The sequence below is a fragment of the Marmota marmota genome, unplaced genomic scaffold, assembly GCF_001458135.2.
Source record: "Marmota marmota marmota unplaced genomic scaffold, marMar, whole genome shotgun sequence".
Taxonomy (NCBI): domain Eukaryota; kingdom Metazoa; phylum Chordata; class Mammalia; order Rodentia; family Sciuridae; genus Marmota; species Marmota marmota.
In genome coordinates, this window is record NW_026000244.1 from 1,677,030 (window position 1) to 1,702,740 (window position 25,711).

Consider the following 25,711-nt stretch of genomic DNA (forward strand, 5'->3'; position numbering starts at 1 on the left):
GGATTAGGCTATTGAGGACTGGAATGTCTGTGTAGTATATGACAGTTGTGTTGCATATTCTTATATCTCCTATTTCTACATTTTTATTTTTCTTAATTTTTATGGTTATTTGATTTTTATTCTATTGTCTTCTCACTTACTAGTCTCATCAAAATTACTTTCTCTCTTTTCTCCTGCTACTAGCCAACTAGATTCCTTTTTCAAGCTTCCTAAGATCTAATAAGTCTTTATATCCTTATTTCCTACCTCCTTAACATCTCATCCTATACCACACCCCTGTTCTCTTTGTTCACCATCCGAAAGTGTAGACCCTTTTGCAAACCTACTGTTTATATTGTAGATAATAATTAAACTCAACATTTCTGCATATTGTGACAAACCCACAAATGTCTTAATAGTGGTTATTTGGTTCAAGGTTGTATATTGTTTGTATTGGGATCTGTTAATATTGTTCTCCCCCTTAAAAGAGAGATATTGGAACCCTGCAGGGACACTATATGCCTATAGGGTAAAAACTGTAACACCTTGGATCTGCAGTGCTACAAGGGAAGACATACAAACAACATGAGAAAACAAGGGAATGAAGTGCCCTAAACAAACCAAGATACTATATTACTAGAATCCATGGCCAGCACAGCAGAAGAAATGACAGAGAAGGAGTTCAGGATGTACATAATTAAAATGTTCTGTGCATTAAAGGATGATATAAGAGAGCAAATACAGGCAGCAAAATATCATTACAATAAAGAGTTACATAAGCCAATATAGGAAACAAAAGAGTCCTTCAAAAAGGAGATGGAGGTTATGAGGGGGAAAAAAAAAAACAACATTAGTCCTTGAAATGAAGGAAAGAATAAACCAAATTAAAAACACAATGGAAAGCATCACCAACAGGTTAGATCATTTGGAAGACAAAACCTCAGACAATAAAGAGAAAACATATAATCTTGAAATAAAGTTGACCACACAATGAAACCATAAGCAGAACATTCAAGAATTATGAGATAACATAAAAAGACCAAATTTAAGAATTACTGGGATAGAGGAAGGCACAGAGTTACAAACCAAAGAAATGAACAATCTATTCAATAAAACCAGAAAATTTTCCAAATATGAAGGATGAATTGGAAAATCAAATACAAGAGACTTATAGGACACCAAATGTACAAAATCATAACAGATCCACACCAAGGCACATTATAATGAAAACACCTAGCATACAGAATGGGAGAATTTTAAAAGCTATAAGAGAAAGGAATCAGATTACATATAGGGGAAAACCAATTAGGCTATCTGCAGATTTTCCAACCCAGATCCTGAAAACTAGAAGATCCTAGAAAAACATATGCCAAGCTCTGAAAGAAACCAAGAATCTTATATCAGCAAAATTAAGCTTTAGATGTGATGACAAAACAAAAACCTTCTATGATAAACAAATTTTTTAAAAAATTTACAACTAGAAAGCCTGCACTACAGAACATCCTCAGCAAGATATTTCATGAGAAGGAAACAAAATCAACAATGAAAATAAGCAATGGTAGATTTTACACTAAAAGAAAAACCAATCAAAGGAAAAACCAAGTCAAGTTATATAGTAAAAATAAACAAAAGTGACTAGAAATATAAATCACGTCTCAATAATAAACCTGAATGTTAATGGCCTAAGCTCATCAATCAAAAGACAGACAGGCAGATTTGATTTAAAATAGACCCAACAATATGCTGCCTTCAAGAGACTCCTCTCTTAGGAAAAGACATCCACAGATGGAAGGTGAAAGATTGGGAAAAAGATATCCCTCACATGGACTGCAGTAAGAAACAGGGGTTTCCATCCTCATATCAAATAAAGTAAACTTCAAGCCAAAGTTAATCAAAAGGAATAAAGAAGGATATTATATACTGCTTAAGGGAACCATACATTAACAAGACATAACAATTATAAATCTATATGCTGCAAACAATGGAACATCTATGTTCATCAAACAAACTCTTCTCAATTTCAAGAGTCAAATAGACCACAACACAATAATACTGGGTGAGTTTAACACACCTCTTTCACCATTGGACAGACCTTCCAAACAAAAGTTAAACAAAGAAACTACAGAACTCAATAATACAATCAATTAGACTTACCAGACATATATAGAATATTTCATCCATCAATGAGTGAAATACACTTTCTTCTCAGCAACACATGGATCCTTCTCTAAAATAGACCATATATTATGCCACAAAGTAACTCTTAGCAAATCCAAAAAACAGAGATACTACTCTATATTCTATCAGATCACAATGGAATAAAATTAGAAATCAATGATAAAATAAAAACTAGGAGCTACTCTAACACCTGGAGACTAAATATGCTATTGAATGAACAATGGATTGCAGAAGGCATTAAAGAAGAGATTAAAAAGTTCTTAGAGGTAAATGAGAATACTGATACAACATACTGAAATATCTAGGACACTATGAAGGCAGTACTAAGAGGAAAGTTATTGCATGGAGTTCATTCCTTAAAAGAAAAAAAAGTCAACAAACAAATGATTTAACATTACATCTCAAAACCCTAGAAAAAGAAGAACAAACCAAAAAAGTAGAAGCAGGAAATAATTAAAATCAGAGCTGAAATCAATGAAACTGAAACAAAAGAAACAATTAAAATATTTGACAAAACAAAAAGTTAGTTCTTTGAAAAAAATAAATAAAATTGATAAACCCTTAGCTGTGCTAATGAAGAGAAGGAGAGAGAAAACTCAAATAACTAACATCCATGATGAAAAAGGAAATATCATGATGGACACTACAGAAATACAGAAGATAATTAGTAATTCTTTTGAAAATTTGTACTTCAATAAAATAGAAAATATTGACGGCATCGACAAATTTCTAGAGTCATGTGATTTGCCCAAACTGAATCAGGATGATATATACAAGTTAAACAGATCAATTTCAAGCAATGAAATAGAAGATGCCATCATAAGCCTACCAACCAAGAGAAACCCAGGGCCAGATGGATACATAGCTAAGCTCTATAAGACCTTCAAAGAAGAACTAATACCAATACTCCTAAAATTATTCCATTAAAGAGAAAAAAAGGAAAAAAATTCCAAACTCATTCTATGAGGCCAATATTACTCTGATTCCAAAACCAGGCAAAGACACATCAAAGAAAGAAAACTTCAGACCATTATCTCTAATGAACATAGATGCAAAAATTCTCAATAAAAATTCTGGCAAATCTAATACAAAAACATATTAAAATGATAGTGTACCACAATCCAGTGGGGTTCACCCCAGGTTGGTTCAACATATAGAAATCAGTAAATGTAATTGGTCACATCAATAGACTTAAAGATAAGTACCATATGATCATCTCAATAGATGCAGAAAAAGCATTCTACAAATACAGCACCCCTTCATGTTCAAAACTAGAAAAACTAGGGATAATAGGAACCATATCTCAACATTATAAAAGCTATCTATGCTAAGCCCAAGGCTAACATCATTCTAAATGGAGAAAAATTGAAAACATTCCCTCGAAAAATTGGAACAAGACAGGGATGCCCTCCATCACCACTTCTTTTTTTCCTAATTTCTTTGTTTTAATTAGTTATAAATGACAGTAGAATGCATTTATATACTTTGATATATCATACATAGATGGGATATAATTTCTCACTTTTCTGAGTGTACATGTTGCAGAATCAATATTGGTCATGTAGTCACATATATACATACAGCAATAATGTCTGTTTCATTCTACTATTTTTCCTATCCCCACATCCTCTTCCCTCCCCTCCCATCACTTCCCTCTACCTAATCTAAGGAAACGCTCTTCTTCCCTAGTGCCCCGCACCGTATTGTGAATTAGCATTTGCCTATTAGAGAAAACATTTGGCCTTTGGTTTTGTTGGATTGGCTTATTTCACTTATCATATTCTCCACCTCCAACCATTTACTGGCAGATGCCATAATTTTGCTGGTGGGACTGCAAATTGGTGCAACTACTATGGAAAGCAGTATGGAGATTCCTCGGAAAACTGGGAATAGAACTACCATTTGACCCAGCTATCCTACTCATTGGTTTTTACCCAAAAGACTTAAAATCAGCATACTATAGTGACGCACACACATCAATTTTTACAGCAGCTCAATTCACAATAGCTAGACTATGGAACAAACCTAGGGGTCCCTCAAAAGATAAATGGATAATGAAAATGTGGGACATATAATCTTTTACCACTTCTATTTAGTTCTTGAAACTCTAGCCATAGCAATGAGACAGATGAAAGAAATTAAAGGGATACACATAGGAAAAGAATTCAAACTATCACTATTTGCTGATGACATGATTCCATACCTAGAGGATCCAAAAAATTCCACCAGAAAACATCCAGAACTGATAAATGAATTCAATGAAGTAACAGGATATAAAATCAACACCCATAAATCAAAGGCATTTCTATACATCAGTGACAAATCCTCTGAAAGAGAAACTAAGAGAACTACCCCATTTACAATAACTTCAAAAAATAAAATAAAAAACTTGGGAATCAACTGAACGAAAGAGGTGAAAGACCTCTACAATGAAAACTATAGAATACTCAAGAAAGAAATTAAAGACGACCTAAGAAGATGGAAAGATCCTCCTTGTTCTTGAATAGGCAGAATTAATATTGTCAAAATAACCATACTACCAAAAGCACTATACAGATTTAATGCAATTCCAATCAAAATCCCAATGACATTCCTCATAGAAATAAAAAAAGCAGTCATAAAACTCATCTGGAAAAATAAGAGACCTAGAATAGCCAAAGCAATCCTTAGCAAGAAGAATGAATCATATTGCATCATGCCACACCTTAAACTATACTACAAAGCCGTAGTAACAAAAACAACATGTTATTGGCACCAAAATTGACTAATGGTACAGAATAGAGGACACAGAGACAACCACCTAAATACAGTTACCTCATACTAGACAAAGGTGCCAAAAACACATATTGGGAAAAAAGATAGCCTCTTCAACAAATGGTGCTGGGAAAACTGGAAATCCATATGCATCATAATGAATTAAGCCCCTATCTCTCACCACACACATAACTAAACTCAAAGCTGATCAAGGACTTAGGAATTAGACCAGAGACCCTGCACCTAATGAAGAAAAAGTAGGCCCAAATCTTCATCATGTCAGATTAGGCCTAAACTATCTTAACAAGACTCCTATAGTGCAAGAAATAAAATCAAGAATTAATAAATGGAAGGGATTCAAACTGAAAAGTTTCTTTTCAGCAAAAGAAACAATCAGTGAGGTGAAGAGACAGCTTACAGAATGGGAGCAAATTTTTACCACATGCACATCAGATAGAGCACTAATTTCTAGGGTACATATAAAGAACTCAAAAAACTTAACATCAATAATAATAATAATAATAATAATAATAATAATAATAACAACAACAACAACAACCTAATCAATAAATGGGCTAAGGAACTGAACAGACACTTCTCAGAAGATGATTAACAAATTTATGGAAAAATGTTCAATATCTCTAGCAATTGAAGAATGCAAATGAAAACTACTCTAAGATTTTATCTCACTCCAGTCAGAATGGCCGCTGGAGGATGTGGGGGAAAAGGCACAATCATACATTGGTGGTAGGACTGCAAATCAGTGCAACCAATCTGGAAAGCAATATGGAGATTCCTTGGCAAACTTGAGATAGAACCACCATTTGACCCAGCTATCCCACTCCTTGGTTTATAGCCAAAGACTTAAAAACAGCATACTTCAGTGATGCAGTCACATCAATATATATAGCAGCACAATTCAAAATAGCTAAATTGTGGAACGAACCTAGATGCCCTTCGGTAGATGAATGGATAAAGAAACTGAGGTATGTATACACAGTGAAATATTACTCAGCATTAAAAGAGAATAAAATCATGGTATTTGCAGGGAAATGGATAGAGTTAGAGAACATTATGCTAAGTGAAGTAAGCCAATCCCAAAAAACCAAAGGCCAAATGTTTTCTCTGATATGTGGATGCCGATACATAAGTGGGGTGAGGGGGAGCATGGGAAGCATGGAGGAACTTTGGAGAGGGAAAAGGGGAAGGAGAAGGGAGGGGGCATGGGGGTAGGAAAGATGGTGGAATGAGATGGACATCATTACCCTAAGTACACGTATGAAGACACAAATAGTGTGACTCTACTTTGTGTACAACCAGAGAAATGAAAAACTGTGCAATATATGTGCACTATGGATTGATATGCATCCTGCTGTAATGTATAACAAATTAGAATATATAAATTTTAAAAAATAAAATAAAAACAAAAAAGAAAAAATGTTCTCTAAACAAATGCAATTTTGAAAACATAATTGTGACCAATTGTTGAGAATTATTAAGCAGTACTGAATAAACCACTAATATAAATATATTTTTAAAAGTTGAAGTTAGTAAATATTCTAAAAACACTTCTTCAGGTTACATTTATTTTTTTTAGTTATAGATGGACAAATACCTTTATTTTGTTTGTTTATTTTTTTATGTGGTGCTGAGGATGAAACCCAGGGCCCCCGCATGTGCTGCGCCAGGGCTCTACCGCTGAGCCACAACCTCAGCCCTTCAGGTTACATTTAAAAAGATGTTTACATTTTTCCTTTATAAAGCATGAAATAAAGATCCATGATCATATTTATTTCTTTATTGTTGTTTGTTTGTTTGTAGATGGACACAATAACTTTATTTTATTTGTTTATTTTTATGTGGTTCCGGGAATCAAACCCAGTGCCTCATGCATGCTAGGCAAGCACTCTACCACTGAGCCACAACCCGGGCCTCCATGATCATTTTTAAATAATTTAAATAATAATTTAAATAATTTAAATGATGTGTCTTGAAAGGTTATGTAGCTGAAAATCTCTAATTATATATGTGAACTTCTTTTTTTGAAGAGCTCTCAGTACTAAAGCTGTGAAGAGAAACTGAGGAGGGAGCAATAAAGAGGACACAAGGGTGAAGCCATGAATGAGGACCTCAGGCTTACTGGCTGGACCCCCTTAATCCAGGGTCATGGTGGTGTAACACAGCCTGAACACTATGCTCCTCTGTAATTTTCTTAACTCTCATGTGAGTTTAAGGTGATAGTTCGCAAACATGGAAGCACAGGTGTAACTGCAGAGCTTGTTAAAAAACACAAATCTCATACTTAGGGTATCCCATATCTGAACTTTCAACTAGCTTCTCAAGGCATTAGAAATCTTACTCTGTAGGGATGCTAATTCTAGGTGAATTTCATGCAAACTTGGCTTCAAGAAATTCCATTAATTTACCCTTAGGATTATAAATCAGAAAATAAAATTGTGTAAGTTGAGCTGTAGTTTGATGATTTGAAGTGAAGCTTTATATCAATAAGAACTAATTGTGCTTGAAGCCAATTTTTAAGGAGCCCTGGGTTGTACACCGCCCCCCCACCCCCGCCACCTCCCACCCCCACCACACACAATTGCTTAAATTCACTGAATAACATTAGATCCTCTTTGGTGTAGGTATATTCCAGCTTACTAACTTGTGATTTATATTTGTTTTAATTGGATTTTGTTTTCATTTACTTTAAAAGACATGAGAAATGACCAAGTGAGAGCTACTTGGTTAATCTGCTTACTTTCCAAATTAGAATAGAGTTGCTTGAAACATAATGTAATGAGACATTTTTTTCCTTGAGAAAAACAATAATAAAATAACAAATAAATAAAGGAAAGATTTCCATTGTCCAGAGCTATCTCTTTCCCAACCTTCCATAGGGGGAATAAAACCCAGGGACCCTTTACCACTGAGATTTATTCCCAAATCTTTTTTTTTTTTTTTTTAAATTTTGAGACAGGGTCTAAGTTGCAGAGGCTGGCCTCAACTTGTGATCTTCCTACTTTGGCCTCACAAATCACTGGAATTATAGAAATGTGCTACTGTGCACAGTTTGAGCTGTAATCTTTAAAGAATGGGGAACAAAGAAGTCAGACATGGTTATGAACATGGCCAATGTGAACACAGAGAAGCAGAAGTGGAATAGGACAAGGGAGGCCAGGAACGAGATGGGGGTATTTCTTGCCAGGGACAGACACACTAGATAACTTCTGTGACACGGTCTCCTGTGGTCTGTTTTGAGGGTACACTGGAGGATTCTGTCCTAATTGCAAGGCAGGTTCTCTAATTCTACAGAGATTTAAAATAGGAGAAATAGATAAAAATGGCTAAATGTTCGATAAAATAGTATTGATGAGAAGTAGCTGAAGAAAATGCAAATTGGCTATTACATTGAGTATAAATTTGGAAATTCTAATTGGGTCAGTTTGGGTTTCTGTGATTCAAGTCAGTCAATCTCTCTGAGGCTGCATTATCTTCTCAGTAAATTGGGCAAAACAGCATCTGTAAAAGGAGATATTAAATATTAAATACGAAGGTCTTACAAATGGTGCTGCAGTCTCTATTGTCATCATTGCTGTTATCGCTATTTTTTATTTTTTTGATACCAGGGATTGAACTCAGGGGTACTCAACCACTGAGCCACATCTCCAGTCCTTTTTTGTATTTTATTTAGAGACAGGGTCTTAGCACCTCACTAAGTTGCTGAGGCTGGCTTTGAACTCATGATCCTCTTGCCTCAGCTTCCTGAGCTGCTGGGATTGCAGGCATGTGTCACCATGCCTGGTTTATCACTGCTATTTTAAATTACAGTTTCTTTTGGTTCAGCTGCACTTAGAGCACAGCTCAGTTATAAACCATCAGTACTCACCAATGAAGAGCTGGCTGTTGAGCTGCAAGAGGAGGTGCCCACCAGTGGGAGCAGGTTGAAACTTTTGAGGGAGCTGATCCACTTGGAGAGATGCTTCTTTAACATTTCTTTCTGCCTTCACGTGATGCCATCGGTTGTCATTAAAGGGAGTGGGTGACTGTACTGTGACTTCACAAGGACCATTCCCCACATCAAAGGAAAAGGTCACTTCTGTGGGAGCTGGAAATTGTAGATATGAAAGTTTCTCAAGTTAATTCAAAAGGGAGAAAATGTAATCCTGAGTGGACATGAAAACAGTATTGTGGTATGCTCATAATGAATAGCGCAGTGATGCAGGAAAGAATTACTTAGAGTTGGTTAGGAGGGAAAAATAAATTTGAATCCTGGAGAAAGAAAAACAAAACTGATTTTAATACATTCTTTCTCAGAGTTTGTTATGGTTGAGATATGAGATGTCCCCCAAAAGCTCATATGTGAATCAATACAAAAGGGTTTAGAGGTGCACTGATTGGGTTATGAGAGCCTTAACCTAATCAATGTGTTAACCCATTAATAGGAATTAACTTGTTGGCAACAGTAGGCAGATAAGGTGTGGCTGAAGGAGGAAGGTCCCTGAGGACATGCTTTTGGGGTTTATATTTTGTTCTTGGTAAGTACAGCTCACTCTCTCTGCTTCCTGGTGCCAGGTCCTGAGCTGCTTTCCTTCTCCACACTCTTAGGCCATTATGTTCTGTCTCAACTCAGGCCTCAAGGAATGGAGTTGGCCATCTATAGACAGAGACCTCTGAAACCATGAGCCTCCAAATAAAACTTTTCCTCCTCTAATTGTTCTTATCGGGTTTTTGGTTACAACAGTGAAAAAGCTGACTAAAAAAGAGTTTAATTGCTCATCTTGCTAAGCTCTAACTAGCAGACATTTACCTATAGAAAGAAATCTAGCATGTGATATGGCTTCATATAAATGATTTTGATTAAAGGTGATTTAAAACTTCATATAATTTAAAAAATCGTAAGTGAAATCTTTGACCATAAGAAATAAAGATTTGCACATGTGATTAAATAATGTGAGCAGTCAATTCAGTCAAATAATTTTTAATTTAGTAGAAATTAGTTATTTGACCAGTCTGGTTTAATCTCCTGATTGCACACAGAAGTAAAGTAGCACCAAACCATTATAATCTGTTGTATATCTCAGGAGATGTTGTTTCACTCTCTACCTGCTATAATTTGGATGAGTAATTCCCCAAAGGCTCAGGTGTTATTAAAGTCTTGGTCCTCAGGGTGGTGCTATTGGGAAGTGGAACCTTTGGAAGGCAGGACCTTCCAGGAAGGTCTTTAGGTAATTGAGAGGGCATGGCCTTGAAGAGGATTGTGGGGCCTTAGCCCTTTCCTCTTTCTCTTTTTTTTCCTGGCTCAGGGGTAAGCACATGCTCCCATGATGATATACTGCCCTCACTAGAGGTCCAACACTATGTAGCCACTCTATTTTGGGCTGAAACCTCTAGAACCATGAGCCAAAATAAACCTTTCTAAGTTAACTGCCTTAGATATTTTGTTATAAGGATAGAATGCTGACTTCTTTAAGATAAAATAATTTTTTAAAAATAATAGAATTTTGGTATTTATAAAAATATACTTGATAAGGAAGCATGGCAGCAGATTAGGAATGAGAATACTAAAGGGTTTATTGCTCATTACTGAGCATTCTGTGGCTTTGTCTCAGTGGCAACTCACCGCGCAGTTCTAGTCTGATAAAGTCTGTGATACCCAGGTTCTCTACAAACACCCCAGAAGAAGCTGTTGTCTTAAAAAAGAAAGACACATCAGCACTGAGCTCTCCACGGAATGTAGGGAAATGAAGATACGAAGTCTCAGTATTGAATGAAGCTGAATTCCAAAATGAATCTGTTTATTAAAAAAAAAGAGTGAAAGTAATAGTGAAACAAAACAATAATTGCATTTTATGTGTCTAGCATTTATTTTTACTATTAAATGCATTACTCATCGAAGGAAGTCTTCATTTTGAGGTTCTTCTGGACATGAAGCCATGATATGAATATCCAAATGGTGATTACTTGGATCATTAAGATTCTGGACATGGATAAGTGAGTAGAATCACTATGGAAATGGTCGGTGTTTTTAAACACAATTTTACTTTTAATTTAAGGAGTTAAAAATGACTCTTGATTTTGATATTAATCTGCATTGATTTGTGTAACTTTTACCAAAATTGAGAGATCTCCCTCTTGATATCCCCCTAAACTCACATCCTTTCTTCCTCATCCCTTTATAGTTTGCCTTTTCTAAAGGCAACATTTCAAGATTGGCTCCTTTCACTCAGTATAATGGCTATGAGATCCACTCACATTGTTGTACATATAAATATCTGCTTCTTCCTCCTACTGACTTCTCTAATGTAGATATGCTATAGTTTGACCAAACTGAAGAACATTGAGCATCATTTCCAGATTTGGGAATAGAGCTGCTATAATATTTGTGTACAGTTTTTCGGGTGAACATAAGTTTTCATTTCTCTCGGTTAGTAAATACCCAGCGTGGATTTTCTGGATCATATGGTAGGTATGTATTTAACTTTAAAACAAACTGCCAAACAGTTTTCTAGAGTGGCTGTACATTTGTCATTTCCATCAACAATGTATGAGTATTTTTACATCCTCACACAGCACTTGGCATTAGAAGTTTTTGTTTGTTTTTTGGCAATTCACATTGGTGTGTTGTGGTATCAATTTGCCTTTCCTAATGGCTGATGTTGTAGAACATCTTCTCATGTACATCTGTGCTATCCTTACATCCTTTTTGATGAAGTGTCTCCTCAGTTTGGGGAGAATCAACATCTTTCCTATATTGAGTTTTCCAATCATGGACACAGTATATGTGTCTCCTCTTATTTATATTTTCTTGATTTTTGCCTTTAGTCTTTTATAGATTTCAAGTAAACATGTTTTGTTGCATGTCAGTAGGGTATGTGTGTGTGTGTGTGTGTGTATTTAAATTCCTTGAGATTTTCTGTGAAAACAGTCATATAATACACACACACACACACACACACACACACATATATATGTATGTATGAGTAGAATTTTATTTATTTCAATCTGTGTATGTTTATTTATTTTATTACATAATTGCAGGCTTTGTCTTGTTCTCAATCTCAGAAGAAAAGAATTCAGTTTTTTACTATTGATTACAATGCTAGCTTTGTTTTGTGTAGATATTCTTTCTTGAGCTAAGAAAGTTCTATTGCTATTTTGCTAAGCATTTTATTTTAAATTATTATGCTGCATTAGTTATCATGATAATTCAAATTATCATTTAATCAATTCATTCAGAATAAAACCTTGACATGTGATTTTTATTATCTAAACTATTAGTCATAACATTCAGAAACACTAGGACTTTCTCCCAGAGCAATTCCTTGTATAGGCCCCATGGAGAACCTTGGGTCCCATAGGCTCCACAGGATTTCTCTGTCTTAGAGGTCAGCATGGCTACTGGGTCCTTGGTGGACCTCTGATTCAGGCAACATTGGAGAGTTCTGGGCAGAGGACTTACATGACAAGACTTCATTCACACTAGTGGCTGTGCTGAGAATAAGCCTGAGTGAGCAAAGACAGAGGCAGGCAGAACATTTCAAGAATGGAACAATAATCCAGGCCAGGTAGCAAAGGAAGTGGTGAGGTGTGGTCAGATTCTCAATCCATTCTTGAAGTTAGCAACAACAGGATTTGCTGATGAATCAGATGTGAGTAGTGATGAGAGTGTGAGAGGAAGAGAGAAGTTACAAGTGACCAATGGTCTCAGTTTAAGGGGTGATGAGAAGAATGGAATTGCCACACACTGAATTGGGGAAAGTTGTAGAAATTATTTTCTTTCTCACCCCCTGCTTTGTCAGGGTGAATCTGAAGCATCTATTAAGGCACAAGCAGAGGTTCATCATCCAGTCAGGTGGGCAAGCCTGAAGCTCAGTTATTGGGCTTGAGGTATAAAGTGGGGTTACTGAGTATTTAAAGCCAAGAGACTGATGGGAAGCGATCATTCTCATGCAGAGAAGGACAAGGTCAATGAGGGGAACAATGAACATCCCAACATGAGCCTATTGGTGAAATAAATACTGGAGGGAGGAGGGAAGGAGTAAAATGCAGACTTTGTGGTATGTTGGTGGCCTGGTAAGGAAAGTGAATTAAAAAGTGAATCATGATGGAGTCCAGTCCATTAAGAGGAAAACTGAAAAATAATAATTGGGTTTAACAATATCAAGGTCACACTGGTGACCTGGAAGAGAGCAGTGTGTGGGGAGGGAAGGAGGACAAACCTTGATGTAGTTTATTTAGAAGAGACCATAAGGATGGAAATGAAGATAGAACACATGTTTTTTGTTTTTCAGAAAGTTAAGATCATCAAAGTTCCTGGGTAACATTCAGAATTAATTAATACCTAATGGGATTAATTAATACCGTAGAATTCTGCCTATAATGGGCTCTGCCCTTTCATTTTCTCATTATCTTCTGGATTTTAGGCATATCAGCACTCATCAAAGTACTTGTACTTAGAACTTAGTAGGCATGTATAGGCTGAGCATACATAACCAAATAATCCAGGCTGAGCATACATAATCAAATAATCCGAAGTATGAAATGAATGAAAATCAGAAACTTTGAGTATTGACAGTACAAGTAGAAAATTTCTCCCTGACCTCATGTGGTAAGTTGCAGTTGAAATGCAGGTGAACTAAAAGTATTGTGTTAAGTCAGTGCCATGTGCATAAGGTCATAAAAAGCATGAATGAATTTAGTGTTTAGACTTGGGTTTCATTTACAAGATTTCTCATTATGCACATGCAAATATCCTCAAATCCGCCCCCCCAAAAAAAATCAAAAACAAAAACAAAACCTGAAATCTAAAATGATTTTAGATTTTAGGTCCCAAGAATTTTAGATAAGGGATCTAAAAGGAATAAAAGTTTGCTGCCTTAAAATTAGTAGGTGGGATAAGGTATAGAAAGTGCTGTCAAGCACAGTGGCACATGTCTGTAATTGCAGAAGAATTGCAAATTTGAGGCCAGCCTCAGCAATTCAGTGAGACTCTCAGCAACTTGAGACCCTGTCTCAAAATAAAAAATAAAAAGGGCTGGGGACATGGCTCAGTGGTAAAGCACCCGTGGGTTCAGCCCCCAGTACTGGGAAAAAAAGAAAAGATAAAGTTTGTTAACAAAGTGACAAATTATTTCAGATGATTCCCTTAGTCTTTACATCTGTAGTGTTATTTAAATACAGCATAAAAGAGTCAGAACCCAAAAGTAATATAATTTCTCTTTTTTCTCCATTATAATTATTTTTCTTTTTTATAAGTTAATATATTCCTATGAAATACAGATTACTAAAACAGATAGTCTTTTCATAAACCCATGCAGTTAATTTCTCATAAAACATTACCATGCATTATTAGATTCCTCTGACTGCTACTTACTGTCCCCTCGGCAGAGCAAAGGCCCCAGGGTATAAGCTGCTTCAGAGTGTGGCCGGCCTGCATCTGTCATCATAACCTGAGTGACTGGCAGGTGCTCCTTATGGGAAAGGACTCCTGTGTCACTGGTCCTAGGAAATAAACACAACCATCTCAACTTTATTCTGAATAACATAAGAAATTATAGTTTTTTATTGCAGTTCAAGAGGTATTTAGCAAATTTGTAAATACATATAGCAGGGAAATCAAAATGCTTATCTTAACACTTAGAAGCATAAGCATATATCTGAGGACAGGAGGTCACTGTTCATGCACCTGACCACTAAGAAGGGAGTGGACAGACTCATATGCGGTCATGGGTGCAGGTGTGAGGTTGCATTCTTAAAGCAATTAAGTGGCTCAGGATTCTGTCCAATTCAACCACTGTATAGAATTTAAATACAGAACTTATGCAAAGAAGAGCAATCCGCCTTCACAAACACAAACAAGACAAAAGATACCTGAATGACAAGATTTAGAATTTAAATCCTCATCATTTTATTACAATAGTCTCCATTTATCTGTAGTTTCACTTTCTGCAAATTCAGTTACTCACGGTCTGCCTTGTCGAAATATATTATTTGTTTTGACTCTTTCAAGGGAGAGAACCACATTTATTTAATTTTTATTACAGCATATTGTTATAATTATTATTAATATCTTACTGTGTCTAATTTATAAATTAAACTTTATCATATATATATATTTTTTTATATACATGAAAAAACCACATGTATGTATGTAAATAGTATACATACATCTAGCTGTACCTATGCTGTGTTCATTACTATCTGTGGTTTCAGGGATCTATTGGGGTCTTCAAGATATGGTGGGGACTCTATAGTAAAGCTCTAAAAAATTCCTATTGTGGTTATTAGGTATTTTCCTACTTGTTGACTCCATAAATTTAAAAACAAAAAATCATACTGCCTCAAAACCAAGATGAAGGTAGGATATAACACTCTTAAAATTAACAGGAGGGATAGAAAGTGCATTGTCAACCTTTATCACCATCCACTCATACAACAAACACTTATTCAACATTTTCTATCTACCAGGCTTTGTGTGTTGGGTATATGGACATAAAAAACATTATCAGTGCCCCTAGCTATTCTAGTGAATATCATAAATGTAATGGCAACTATATTATTATTATGTAATGTAATAAGTGAGGAAACATTAATATCTATGTTTCCAATACAGAAAGGACTAGAAAAGGAGCCAGAGACCCTGGATGGTAAGCTGGCAATCAACAGCTTCCCCTCTGGGTAAAATAAGATTTTTCTATACTTTTTAAGCTGTTCATACTTTTTATTGAAGACTTCAATTATATTTGCATTTATAATTTATAGACAAAAAAGCTTTTTGTCTAGTTTATCTTTCTGATGTCTCATATCTATGTAGAACTAGTAAGTCTTAATTACTAACAGTTACAAAACTGTCACTTACTCTAGGATACACAAATTGAAGCACAGAAAAATACCACTTTTGCAGGTAAAAAAAAAAATCCAGGAATTTAACATGGTTCAACCTAATAGCTTTACAGAAATGAATCTGAATAATTTATTAATCATTCCAATTATATTTAGCTACCAAATATTCTTTTAAGATAGAAAAGTTAGAATTATTAAAACTTTTATTCTTTCTTAAAATTATTAATAAAGTAACTGGAAGTGCATATGGTGTTATGAAAAATAGAAGATGAATATCCTGAAATTAAAAAAAAAACGGTTTTATTGAATCAATTCATTTCAAAGTATCAGACTAAATAAGTAAGTCCCTGTGGTTCCTGCTAAACAGAAGCACACAAGCAGATTATAACAAGCACATCAATGTCTGGTTTGTCATAAATCAGGCTGTCAGAAAGCTAGAAGGTACCACCACATTATTGGGGGAGTCAGTCTGGGAACTTATTACAACTCTAGGGATAACCTGGCAAATTAAATCCTGTGATTGCCATTTAAGAGGAAAAATGTGTATATTAGTTATTCATTGAGGATCCTTGAATACAGAGGAACCATTCAAAACTATGCTTTCCAATGTAAGAAAAACTACAACTTAATGCTGTCTTCAACATTAACAATGTACATACAGAATTCTGAAAATCCATAAGCAAATAATAATGCTTGTAGAATATATTAGAACAGATTTTATAACAGTTTTATTGTTTGTAAAGTACTTCGGTAACTGCAGGAGTTTTTAACAATTATATTTAAAATTGTTCTCATTAGTACAGGGCATTCTCAACTGCTCATGTCTTATGCATGATACTAATTGTCATGGTCACGAGACTCCTTAAAACATTCAGTAAGATAATTTCCAAACCCTTTTGTTTTTGATTTCTAATGCTCTATAAATAATTCTTACCATTCAATGATTCAAAGGACTTATTTTTGGTGGTAAAATAGAACTTTGAGTATTTTGTGCTACTGAGAAAGCTACAGGGGGAAAATGGTAGGTCAAGTTTCATAATTCACAATTATTCCAGTGAAAGAGGGGTGGGAACCACATAATTATCATCCAGAATTACAATAATCTGGCAGCGTGGCCTCTCTGTTGACTTTCACTCTTCCATCTGCGCATGACTGAAATAAAGCTTCGTGTTTGGTGTGTCAGGTCTTCCCACCTGGTTTCCATCTTCACCATAGTCCTAGCTTCTTGTTCCCCACTGTTTACATAAAGTTTAGAGTCATGTTGAAAAAAAATCATGAACAAATATTTGGCATTGGTTTGAAATTAAACCAAAAAAGCACTTGAGGGAGAGGTACCCAGTTTTCTCATGCATGGCAATAGAATCTTATTTCCATTTATTTAGGTCTTCTTAAATTCTCATGATCAAGTTTATGCTATCTTTTCCATAAAAAAACTTATATACTTTTTAAAAAATCTTTATTCCAAGTTGTCATTCCTTTTGTTGATTTTGCAAATGTTTTTATAACATTTCTTATGGTATCATGTTCTTAATAAGAATCCAGTTAGAAAAATTCTAAGATTCAGCAGCTTTATTACACTCCCATTAGTTTTAATAATTTTATTTGATTTTTGCAATCATATTGTTTATTGCTTGTAAAGAATCTTTTTTTTTTTTTTTTTTTTTTTTTGCGGTGCTGGGGATTGAACCCAGGGCCTTGTGCATGCAAGGCAAGCTTTCTACCAACTGAGCTGTATCCTCAGCCCCCTGTAAATAATCTTTATTGAGTTGTTTCTAATCATTTGTTCTTTTGAATATGTATTTTTAACTTTTACTATTCACCTCTAACCAAGTTGCACAGAGAAACTGTCCATATGGTACTAACTCTTGTAAAAATGTTTGATGTTTGTAATCAGTTTGCAAAACTATGCCATAAGTGTTAGATAAAATGATGCATCCTTTAATTTTATGTGTATAACAAATCAAGTTATTAATTTGGTTTCAAAATAGTCTGTCTTCTAATTATTTTCCACCTGTTTTACCAATTACTAACAGATGTGCATTTCAACTTTTTCCTATTGGGTAATTTGTGAATTTCTTCTTGTAATTCTTAGAATTCTGAGTTATTTCTATTACAAGTGTACTAGTTTAGAACTCTTGGTTATTTCTGGTAAAATTTAAAAGTATGAACATCTTTGTCCAAAATTAGGGTTTTTTTTAAAAAAATCTTTATTTTGTTGATTTATTTTTATGTGGTGCTAAGGATCGAACCCAGTGCCTCACATGTGCGAGGCAAGTACTCTGCCTCTGAGCCACAACCCCAGCTCCCAAAATTAGAGTTATTAAATTTGCTTACTTTTGTGTATATTTTCCTAGTAAATTTTTTTAATATTCAGTTTCATTATTTCTGCATGTACAGATAAGATATGCTTGCTTTTTATTCAATTTGACATATCTAGATTTAAATGGACACTTTCGTCACACTCCTTGTGCATGACTATGATCTCACTCTGAATTTATTGTGTTGCTTGTTCTTTTTAAATCTCATTTGCTATCTTCTTTTTGATTAACTGAATTGCAAAATTGGGTTTTTTTTTTCTCCTTCCCTCCTTCTTTTTAGCATACCTGCCAACATCCCACCACTGAGCTACAACCCCAACCTCCCCAGTTTTTCCTTTCTTTCCTCTACTGATTTGAATTTATTTGTTCTATATTTATTCTTTTAGAGATTACACCTAAAACTAATGCACACTGGGAGTAATTTAATGCTAATACCCCAAGTTCAAATTTCAATGATATTTTTACTTCTCAACATTCTTTTGGCTACTTTGTCAATTATGATCATCTTTGTTAATAGATTAGATGACTGCTTTCTCATGTTTTAATTTCATGTAGCTAGATGTGAAATGTAGCTATACATAAAATAGTTACATGTTCCTGGTGTCTGGTATTTATTTTGGGGCTTCTGAGTTTACAAATTTCTTTTCTCAATATTTCTTTTTGCATCCGAGACTTTCCCTTTAAAAGGTCATTTTCTTTCTTTTTGAAAGCTGTTCTTCAGAACTTCCTCCTGTGGGGTGTGCTGGTGGTAAACTTCTCAGTATCTTATTGCCTGAGAGGATCTTCATTTTTATCACTCATTTTTGAAAATAGCAGCTGAGCAAAAATTTCGAGATGGATAGTAATTTTATTTCCAATTATGAAGAGCTTGTTGTGCTCTACAGTTCTTTCCTTTCAGAAGTCTTTCTTCCATATCTGCTTCATTCAACATTTTCTTTTTCTTTTTTCTTTTGACGTTTTCTTTAAAGTTCTTCTATTTCACCATAGTATGTCTAGATATGGATTTGCTTTTATTTATCCTGCTTGGTATTTCAGTATTTTCTCTAGTCTGGAAATTTCTTACCTATTTGGAATATTGCCTCTTCCTAATTATGTCCCATCTTCTTTAGAAACTTCAGCCAGACATGCATTCTAACTTCTCTGCACCCCTTTCAGGGTTCCCAATTTATTTCTCTCTGTGCTACAAGCCATGTAATTTGGTTACATATATTAATCATTTCACTAGTCTTCAAATCACTTGTGTCCAATATTTGATCCAACAAGTCTTAAAATTTTCAATAAAAACAATAGTTTCATTTCCAAACATTTGTTTGGTTCTTTTGTAAATAGCAATTATCTCTATTAATAGTATTTGATTGTTTTCTCAACTCCATTGCTTATTTTTCAATCTGCTCATACATTTATTTTACATTTCTAATTATACCCATTATCTGAGACATTTACATTTCCAATTCTCCCCTTTGCCGTTTCTCTACCCTCCCACTTTCTTTTGTGTTTTGTAAAACTGGAGTGTGAGCTTATACTTCAAGGCATTTTATCTGTCAGAACCCTGTGATTCCTGAACGAAGGAGGAGGGCAGACCTGTAGTAAGAATATCTTGTAATTCTATGACAAGCTATTGGAGCTACCAACCTGTGGCCATGGTAATTTAATTTTGAAACGATCTTATATATTGCAATTAAAATTATGTATTGAATTAAAAATCTGTGTGAGAGTGTCTAGACATGAGTTTTCTATCTCATGTGCTAACTGGAAGATTTGTCCTTATTCACCTTTTCATTGGGTTTGAAGCCTTTTGAGACCTCTAACTGTAGGGAAAATTTAGAATTCCATATGTTCTTTTCATGGAGCCAGGGCCTTTTCTGATTTCCCTCATGTGGCCATTTAAGGATTTAGGGGGTCAAAAAACAACTCAAGATCAGCCATGGAAAATCAATTTAACTTTAAGAAGGCTGATATTGTACTTCCACTTAATGTGAAACAATCTGGTATTTCCATTTTGTTTTATTAGAAAAATAAAACGGACATAATTATTCACAGATAAATGAAAAAAATCATTTTCATATTTTAGGCCTTAGATGAATGACGTCATACACATCAAAACTTATTCTTTAACTTCTTAGGAAATTCTTTATTCTCCCTGTTGTACTATCTTGTCTAATATCTGCCTAATGTACACAGTTTAAGCAATTAAAAAATTACAGTTTGCACAGGGAAAGCATGTGGAAATCACCATTCATCCTGGTCAGCATCACAGTTGCAGTGATATTGAGAATCAATGCAGTTCCCCTCTAATCCACAAGTACACTTTTGAGCATCAGGCAGAGAACCTCCCCAGTAAGTGTGTGTTTCATTGGTTCTTCCAACCCACCAGCTCACTGGGGTTCCATCTGAAAGACAAGTATGAGAAAGGTGACACCTACTTTGCCCCCCGCTACCTGCCTCCCCATATCATTCCTTTATTCCCCTCTATGTTAAAAATAGACTATTTTAGAAGTGATCACATTTTTAACTCTACAAGAGGATAATTTTTTAAAGGACTCCTGAATGTTTTAAAAAATTAATATTGAGAATTATTACTATTTATACATTATTATTTTATACATTGAACCTAAAATCTGTTTGAGATACTAAACTGCCATGAAAGAATTTGTTATACAAAATATAGTTTCTTTTACTATTTTAATTAATGTAACACTGATATTTCCTATTGTGTGTTAAAAATTCCTTAGGGACATGTTTGTGCTTTTTCTTCTACTAAATGGCTTGGCTCTTAATTTGGAAACTGCAGAGATTCACCTTCATGCTTGAGGTGAATTTGGGGTTCAGAACAACTCTGAGACAATTATATCTGAGTCCTCCAGCACCACTTGCTCAGAGCCACCATAACTCAGCCACAGAGTCGGAGGCCACCTCAACTCTAAGGGGGCTCATCTTGATGCTAAGTCCAGGTGAGGGTGAGAGTGAGGTGACTAGAAAGTGGGTGGTATGCAAGTGGGGAGGGGCACTTCCCCCTCCATAGAGAAGCAGGACCAGAGGGAAAATGGAAGTAACAGTAAATCAGTTGCAAAGATGCTTGTCATTTTCAACATGCTCTTTCAAACCCATCAGCTGTCACCACTGGTTCACTACTGAGAATCTGAAATGGGACCTCTGTTCTCCCTAACTCACAAGCAGCATGATGGCTCCCTGTTAGAGGAGCCCTCTGCTTCTGCTGACAACATCTTAGCTTGCAAACATACTAACTGCATTCATCATCACTCAGCCCTGAACCAGTGGTTGAGGCATGTGCAAAGAATCAGTATCAACCAGCCTTCTTCCTTTTTAAAAAGTGTTGCAAATTTATCTCTAGGGAGCAGAACTTTTAACAGATATTTGATAGATGTGTTCAAAATTCCACTTTAAAAAACAATTATTCAACATTCATTCTTTCACAGATTAACAGCAAAAAACCCTTATATATATAAATGAACAATTTTGTGTTTATATTGGAGTTTATAATTTTATTCATAAATTAGGAACAAAAGAATGTTTTTAAAAGTACAGAATGTCTTTGGCTCCATTCAAGATTTATTTGAGTGACCAAGAGAATTTGTATAGGGAATGATTTAAAAAGACATCAAAAGGAATCAGAGGCTGAAATGAAGAGGAATAAGTAAGGAATCAATGGACAAAGTATACTGTTCTACTTCCTCAAGTATTTTGGCCACAGGTACAATTGTCAGTCACCTTAGTATTCATTCACAATGTGGTAACTGAATACTTTCCCACAGCATCAACACTGTCACACTTCCTTATTAGCCACCCATGATTGTATCCTTTGAAACTTTCTAATACAAAGACCTGGATGCTAGAAGACAAAAATTGTCTTTATAACACTGACATTCCCTATTTAGGCGGGGGAGGAGGAGGGATAGCGGGGATTAAACTCAGGGGCACTCAACCACTGAGCCACATCTCCAGCCCTATTTGGTATTGTATCTAGAGACAGGGTCTCGCTGAGTTGCTTAGTACCTTGCTTTTGCTGAGGCTGGCTTTGAATTTCTGATCCTCCTTCCTTAGCCTCCTGAGCCATTTCCCAGTGGCATGTGCTACTGCACCAGGCTGACATTCCCTATTGTGTGTTAAAAATTGCTTAGAGACACATGTTTATTCTTTTTTTTTTTCTTCTTTTTCCCCTATGACATGGCTTGGCTCTTTATTTGGAACTGAGAAGACTCACCTTCTTGGTGCCTAACCTTTCCTTCCAGGTAAGTTGCAAAATCAAACAACAAAAATACTACTAAACTATGGCCCATCTTGCTGTGCCCGAGTCTCTACTTGTGATTAATCGAGGTATTGGTTCCTAATACTTCCTGATAATTTGTTTCATAAAAATTTCTGGAAATGAAATGGATCTGTATCTTGAATGCTATTTGCCCCTCCAACCTGATGCTATTTGCTCCCCCTATTGAAGTTTTTCTTGATCTTCTCACTCTGCAACATTCTAAGGAAGGCTTTAGTTGAAGGCTTTGGTTGGCATTACACCTTCTGCACAAGAGCAACATCCATGTTCTGCATACCTATTTGCATTGATTGATGACACAAAGCCAATTAGTGTAATGATTTGAATGAACTGGGCTACACTAGCTGCCTATCTTATCTCTCTCTGGTTTAAAGCTTCTGAACATACATGGGTCTGTAACTGAATTTGTCTGAATTAAGTGTCTACTGAAAATTCTCCAGAGACAGCATGCAAGAAATTCACAAATTTTGAGTATCTATAATGTATTCCTTTTATTTTCTTTAGAAAGGGTTTAATAAGTTTAAAATTCTTTTCTCTTTCTTTTGTCCTAAGCCCAATAAAACACTTATTTGTGTCACTCTTGTTGTTTGAAATATTTATATGGAAAGGCAACAATCAAATAAATATGTGCAGATCACTAGAAACACACCACCCCTTCAGGTAGAAATTCTTTACTATCTAGGCAATTCTCCACTTCTGGAATAGACCATATGATGGGAATCCATGAGTTTTATTCCCAGACTCATTGGGTGATTTTTTTTTTTCTGATTGTTATTGGTTAGCTAACAGTCAAAAAAAACCACACTACTTCATTTGCCTCATTTTCTCTGGTTGAATGGCCCAACTTTGATTGTTTTATGTCACTGATTTAATCTCTAGGAGCCGACTTTCTAATCCTTTTGGTAATATACAATCTTAGTTCAGTGATCTATATGGTAGCAATGGACTAACAATAAGTACTAGGCCTCCTAGCTCTAACTATAAATTCAATACACTACAGAGCTGTGAATAAATAGTATTTATTTCACATGCTTTATAGATGCTGCACTACTAAGTCTTAGAGAGATGAGTGTCTTAGCTCTATAGATTCAGAACTATTAAAGAATAGTTCAAACCCACAGATGCTGAGTGACAGACTTGAAACATGACCTCAGAGAATTCTGCCTACCACTCCCCAGCATGCCTGATCAGAGAAGGCAGACCAGCCTCCAGAAAACCAAAGAAGTATCATGATGGCAGCAGGGTTGGACATATTCACAAATTGAATGGCTTCAAAGGGAGAAGATATAAAACCCATAACAGAATTTTCCAGTGTGGATTAAAAATAAATAATCAGCTATCAGCAGAATTACCTTGAGTCCTAAAAGAACTGTAAGACACCAACTCTTTTCTCTAAGTAGCAATTATCCAAGATACTAGTTGCATTCAGTCTGAGAGATAATCTCATGGAATAATCACCTTCAAATAACTAAGCCATGCTGTTAGCAATCTTTTCTGAGATAAAACACAGTGAGGCAATGCTGCCCCTCATAATGTATGAACAAGGGCCTCATCAGAACATCTTTATTGCTCAGTTGCCCAAGTGAGCCTGGGAAGAGACTTCAGACCACTCAAGCTTTCAGCAAAGAAGAGCAACTACTGCCTTGGCTCTTTGTCCCCAGGGAAAAGCATCTTTGTACTTTCCAGGCTGTGACCTTGGTGCTGTGGATACAGGAGTCTCATGAATCTACACCTGCTTGCTGCAAGCTCCTGGGAACTAAAGTCTGCAATGGCTGATGACTTACCAAGGTGAGCTGAAAGCCTTGACTTCCTGCAGTGGAAAGCTAGCTCCTGTTGGCAGTGGTCCGCCTGGTCAATTAGGGCCTGGAGTTGGTCCATGCTGGCCATGTACTTGAAAATCACAGGCTGTGGGCTTTCTCCATGAGAGCTTTTGACTCTGGCCAGGTGGGAGCCATTGTGCTGCACTGAAGTCCATGCAGAGTCTTGTGGGCAGAAAGGGGTTGGGAGGGAGAAAGCAGAACTTGACTAGGCTGAAATACCTGAAATGAGTATGAACATCAGAGGCATATCTTATCTGAATTAAGGTTTTTTAATCATCAGATCTCTTTGAGATTAAGAACAGCATAATTGGAATTCTTAAGATATCAGTATTAAAATTTGAAGTTTTATTGAAATTTACATTACTGTGTATTTGCAGGAATTATCTTTGGTGAAATCTGTTTGACAATTTAGTCAACATTGCTAAAAGGTCCACTTGTGAATTTCTGTGATATAATACCACAAGTTATAAATATTTATCTTTTTAATTCTAATTTGTTATATATTATATAACAGAAGAGTGCATTATAATTCATATTATACAGATAGAGCACAGTTTTTTATATCTCTGGTTGTACACAAAATAGTCACATCATTCATGTCTTCATACATGTACTTAGGGTAGGTAATTATGTTCATCTCATTCTACTGACTTTCCTACTCCTATGCCGCCTCCCTTCCCACCCTCGCTTTGCTCTATTTAGAGTTTGTCTAATCCTCCCATGCTCCCCCACAACCCCATTATGAATCAGCATCCTTATATCAAATAAAACATTTGGTTTTTTGGGACTAACTTCACTTAGCATTATATTCTCCAACTCCATCCATTTACTTACAAATGCCAAGATATTATCATTTTAAGAAGCATAATCTTTTCCAGATCAAGTACCCAAGTACCTTTTTCTTAGAAAATCAAATGTTTGTATAACAGACACATTTGTGGAAGAAAAAGTCTATATAATAATGAAAAATAATATAAAATCAATCTTTTGAGGTGTTGGGGATTAAACTCAGGGTTTTGTGTATGCTAGAAAAGTGCTTTACCACTGAGCTACAGTCCCAACCCTAAAATAAATATTTTTGATTAAAATTGACTAATATGGCATCAGCAACTCATTCTGTGGCCAATACTAAAATACACAAGACATTTGAACATCTAATATACCTATTCCTGGTAATAACCACAGTGACACCAATGTCAGCTGACAAATTCTGACATATTTCTGTTACATTACCTATTTTTTAATGAAGGAAATTAGAAAAAAATGAAAATACATTCCAAAATATTTATGGAAGAAAAAACTTTTGACTTCTCTCACTTTCTCCCCCAATTCACCTTACATCATAAAGGTATAAAAGCTTACTTCAATGGTATAAAGCCGACTTGAAGATGCCTTAACTCTTCTCTTTTTTTTTTAATTTTTTATTGTTGGCTGTTCAAAACATTACATAGTTCTTGATATATCATATTTCACACTTTGATTCAAGTGGGTTATGAGCTCCCATTCTTACCCCATATACAGATTGCAGAATTACA

General features: G+C 35.3%; 1 protein-coding gene across 6 annotated transcripts in view; it reads right to left on the reverse strand.

Moving 5' to 3' along the window:
- The window catches only part of LOC107159601 (contactin-associated protein-like 3), a 235,193-nt gene that overhangs the window by 25,941 nt on the left and 183,541 nt on the right, over positions 1–25,711 (reverse strand). For 5 of the 6 annotated variants that reach the window (XM_048796272.1, XM_048796267.1, XM_048796268.1 and 2 more), the window contains 5 exons: positions 24,141–24,338; positions 20,305–20,461; positions 14,285–14,412; positions 10,532–10,702; positions 8,798–9,016 (listed from right to left, as the gene is read on the reverse strand). In XM_048796272.1, coding sequence (XP_048652229.1) covers positions 8,798–9,016; positions 10,532–10,702; positions 14,285–14,412; positions 20,305–20,461; positions 24,141–24,338 — 873 coding nt within the window. Of the gene's footprint in view, positions 1–8,797; positions 9,017–10,531; positions 10,703–14,284; positions 14,413–20,304; positions 20,462–24,140; positions 24,356–25,711 lie in introns of all 6 variants that reach the window. The other variant, XM_048796269.1, reaches the window with a different exon arrangement.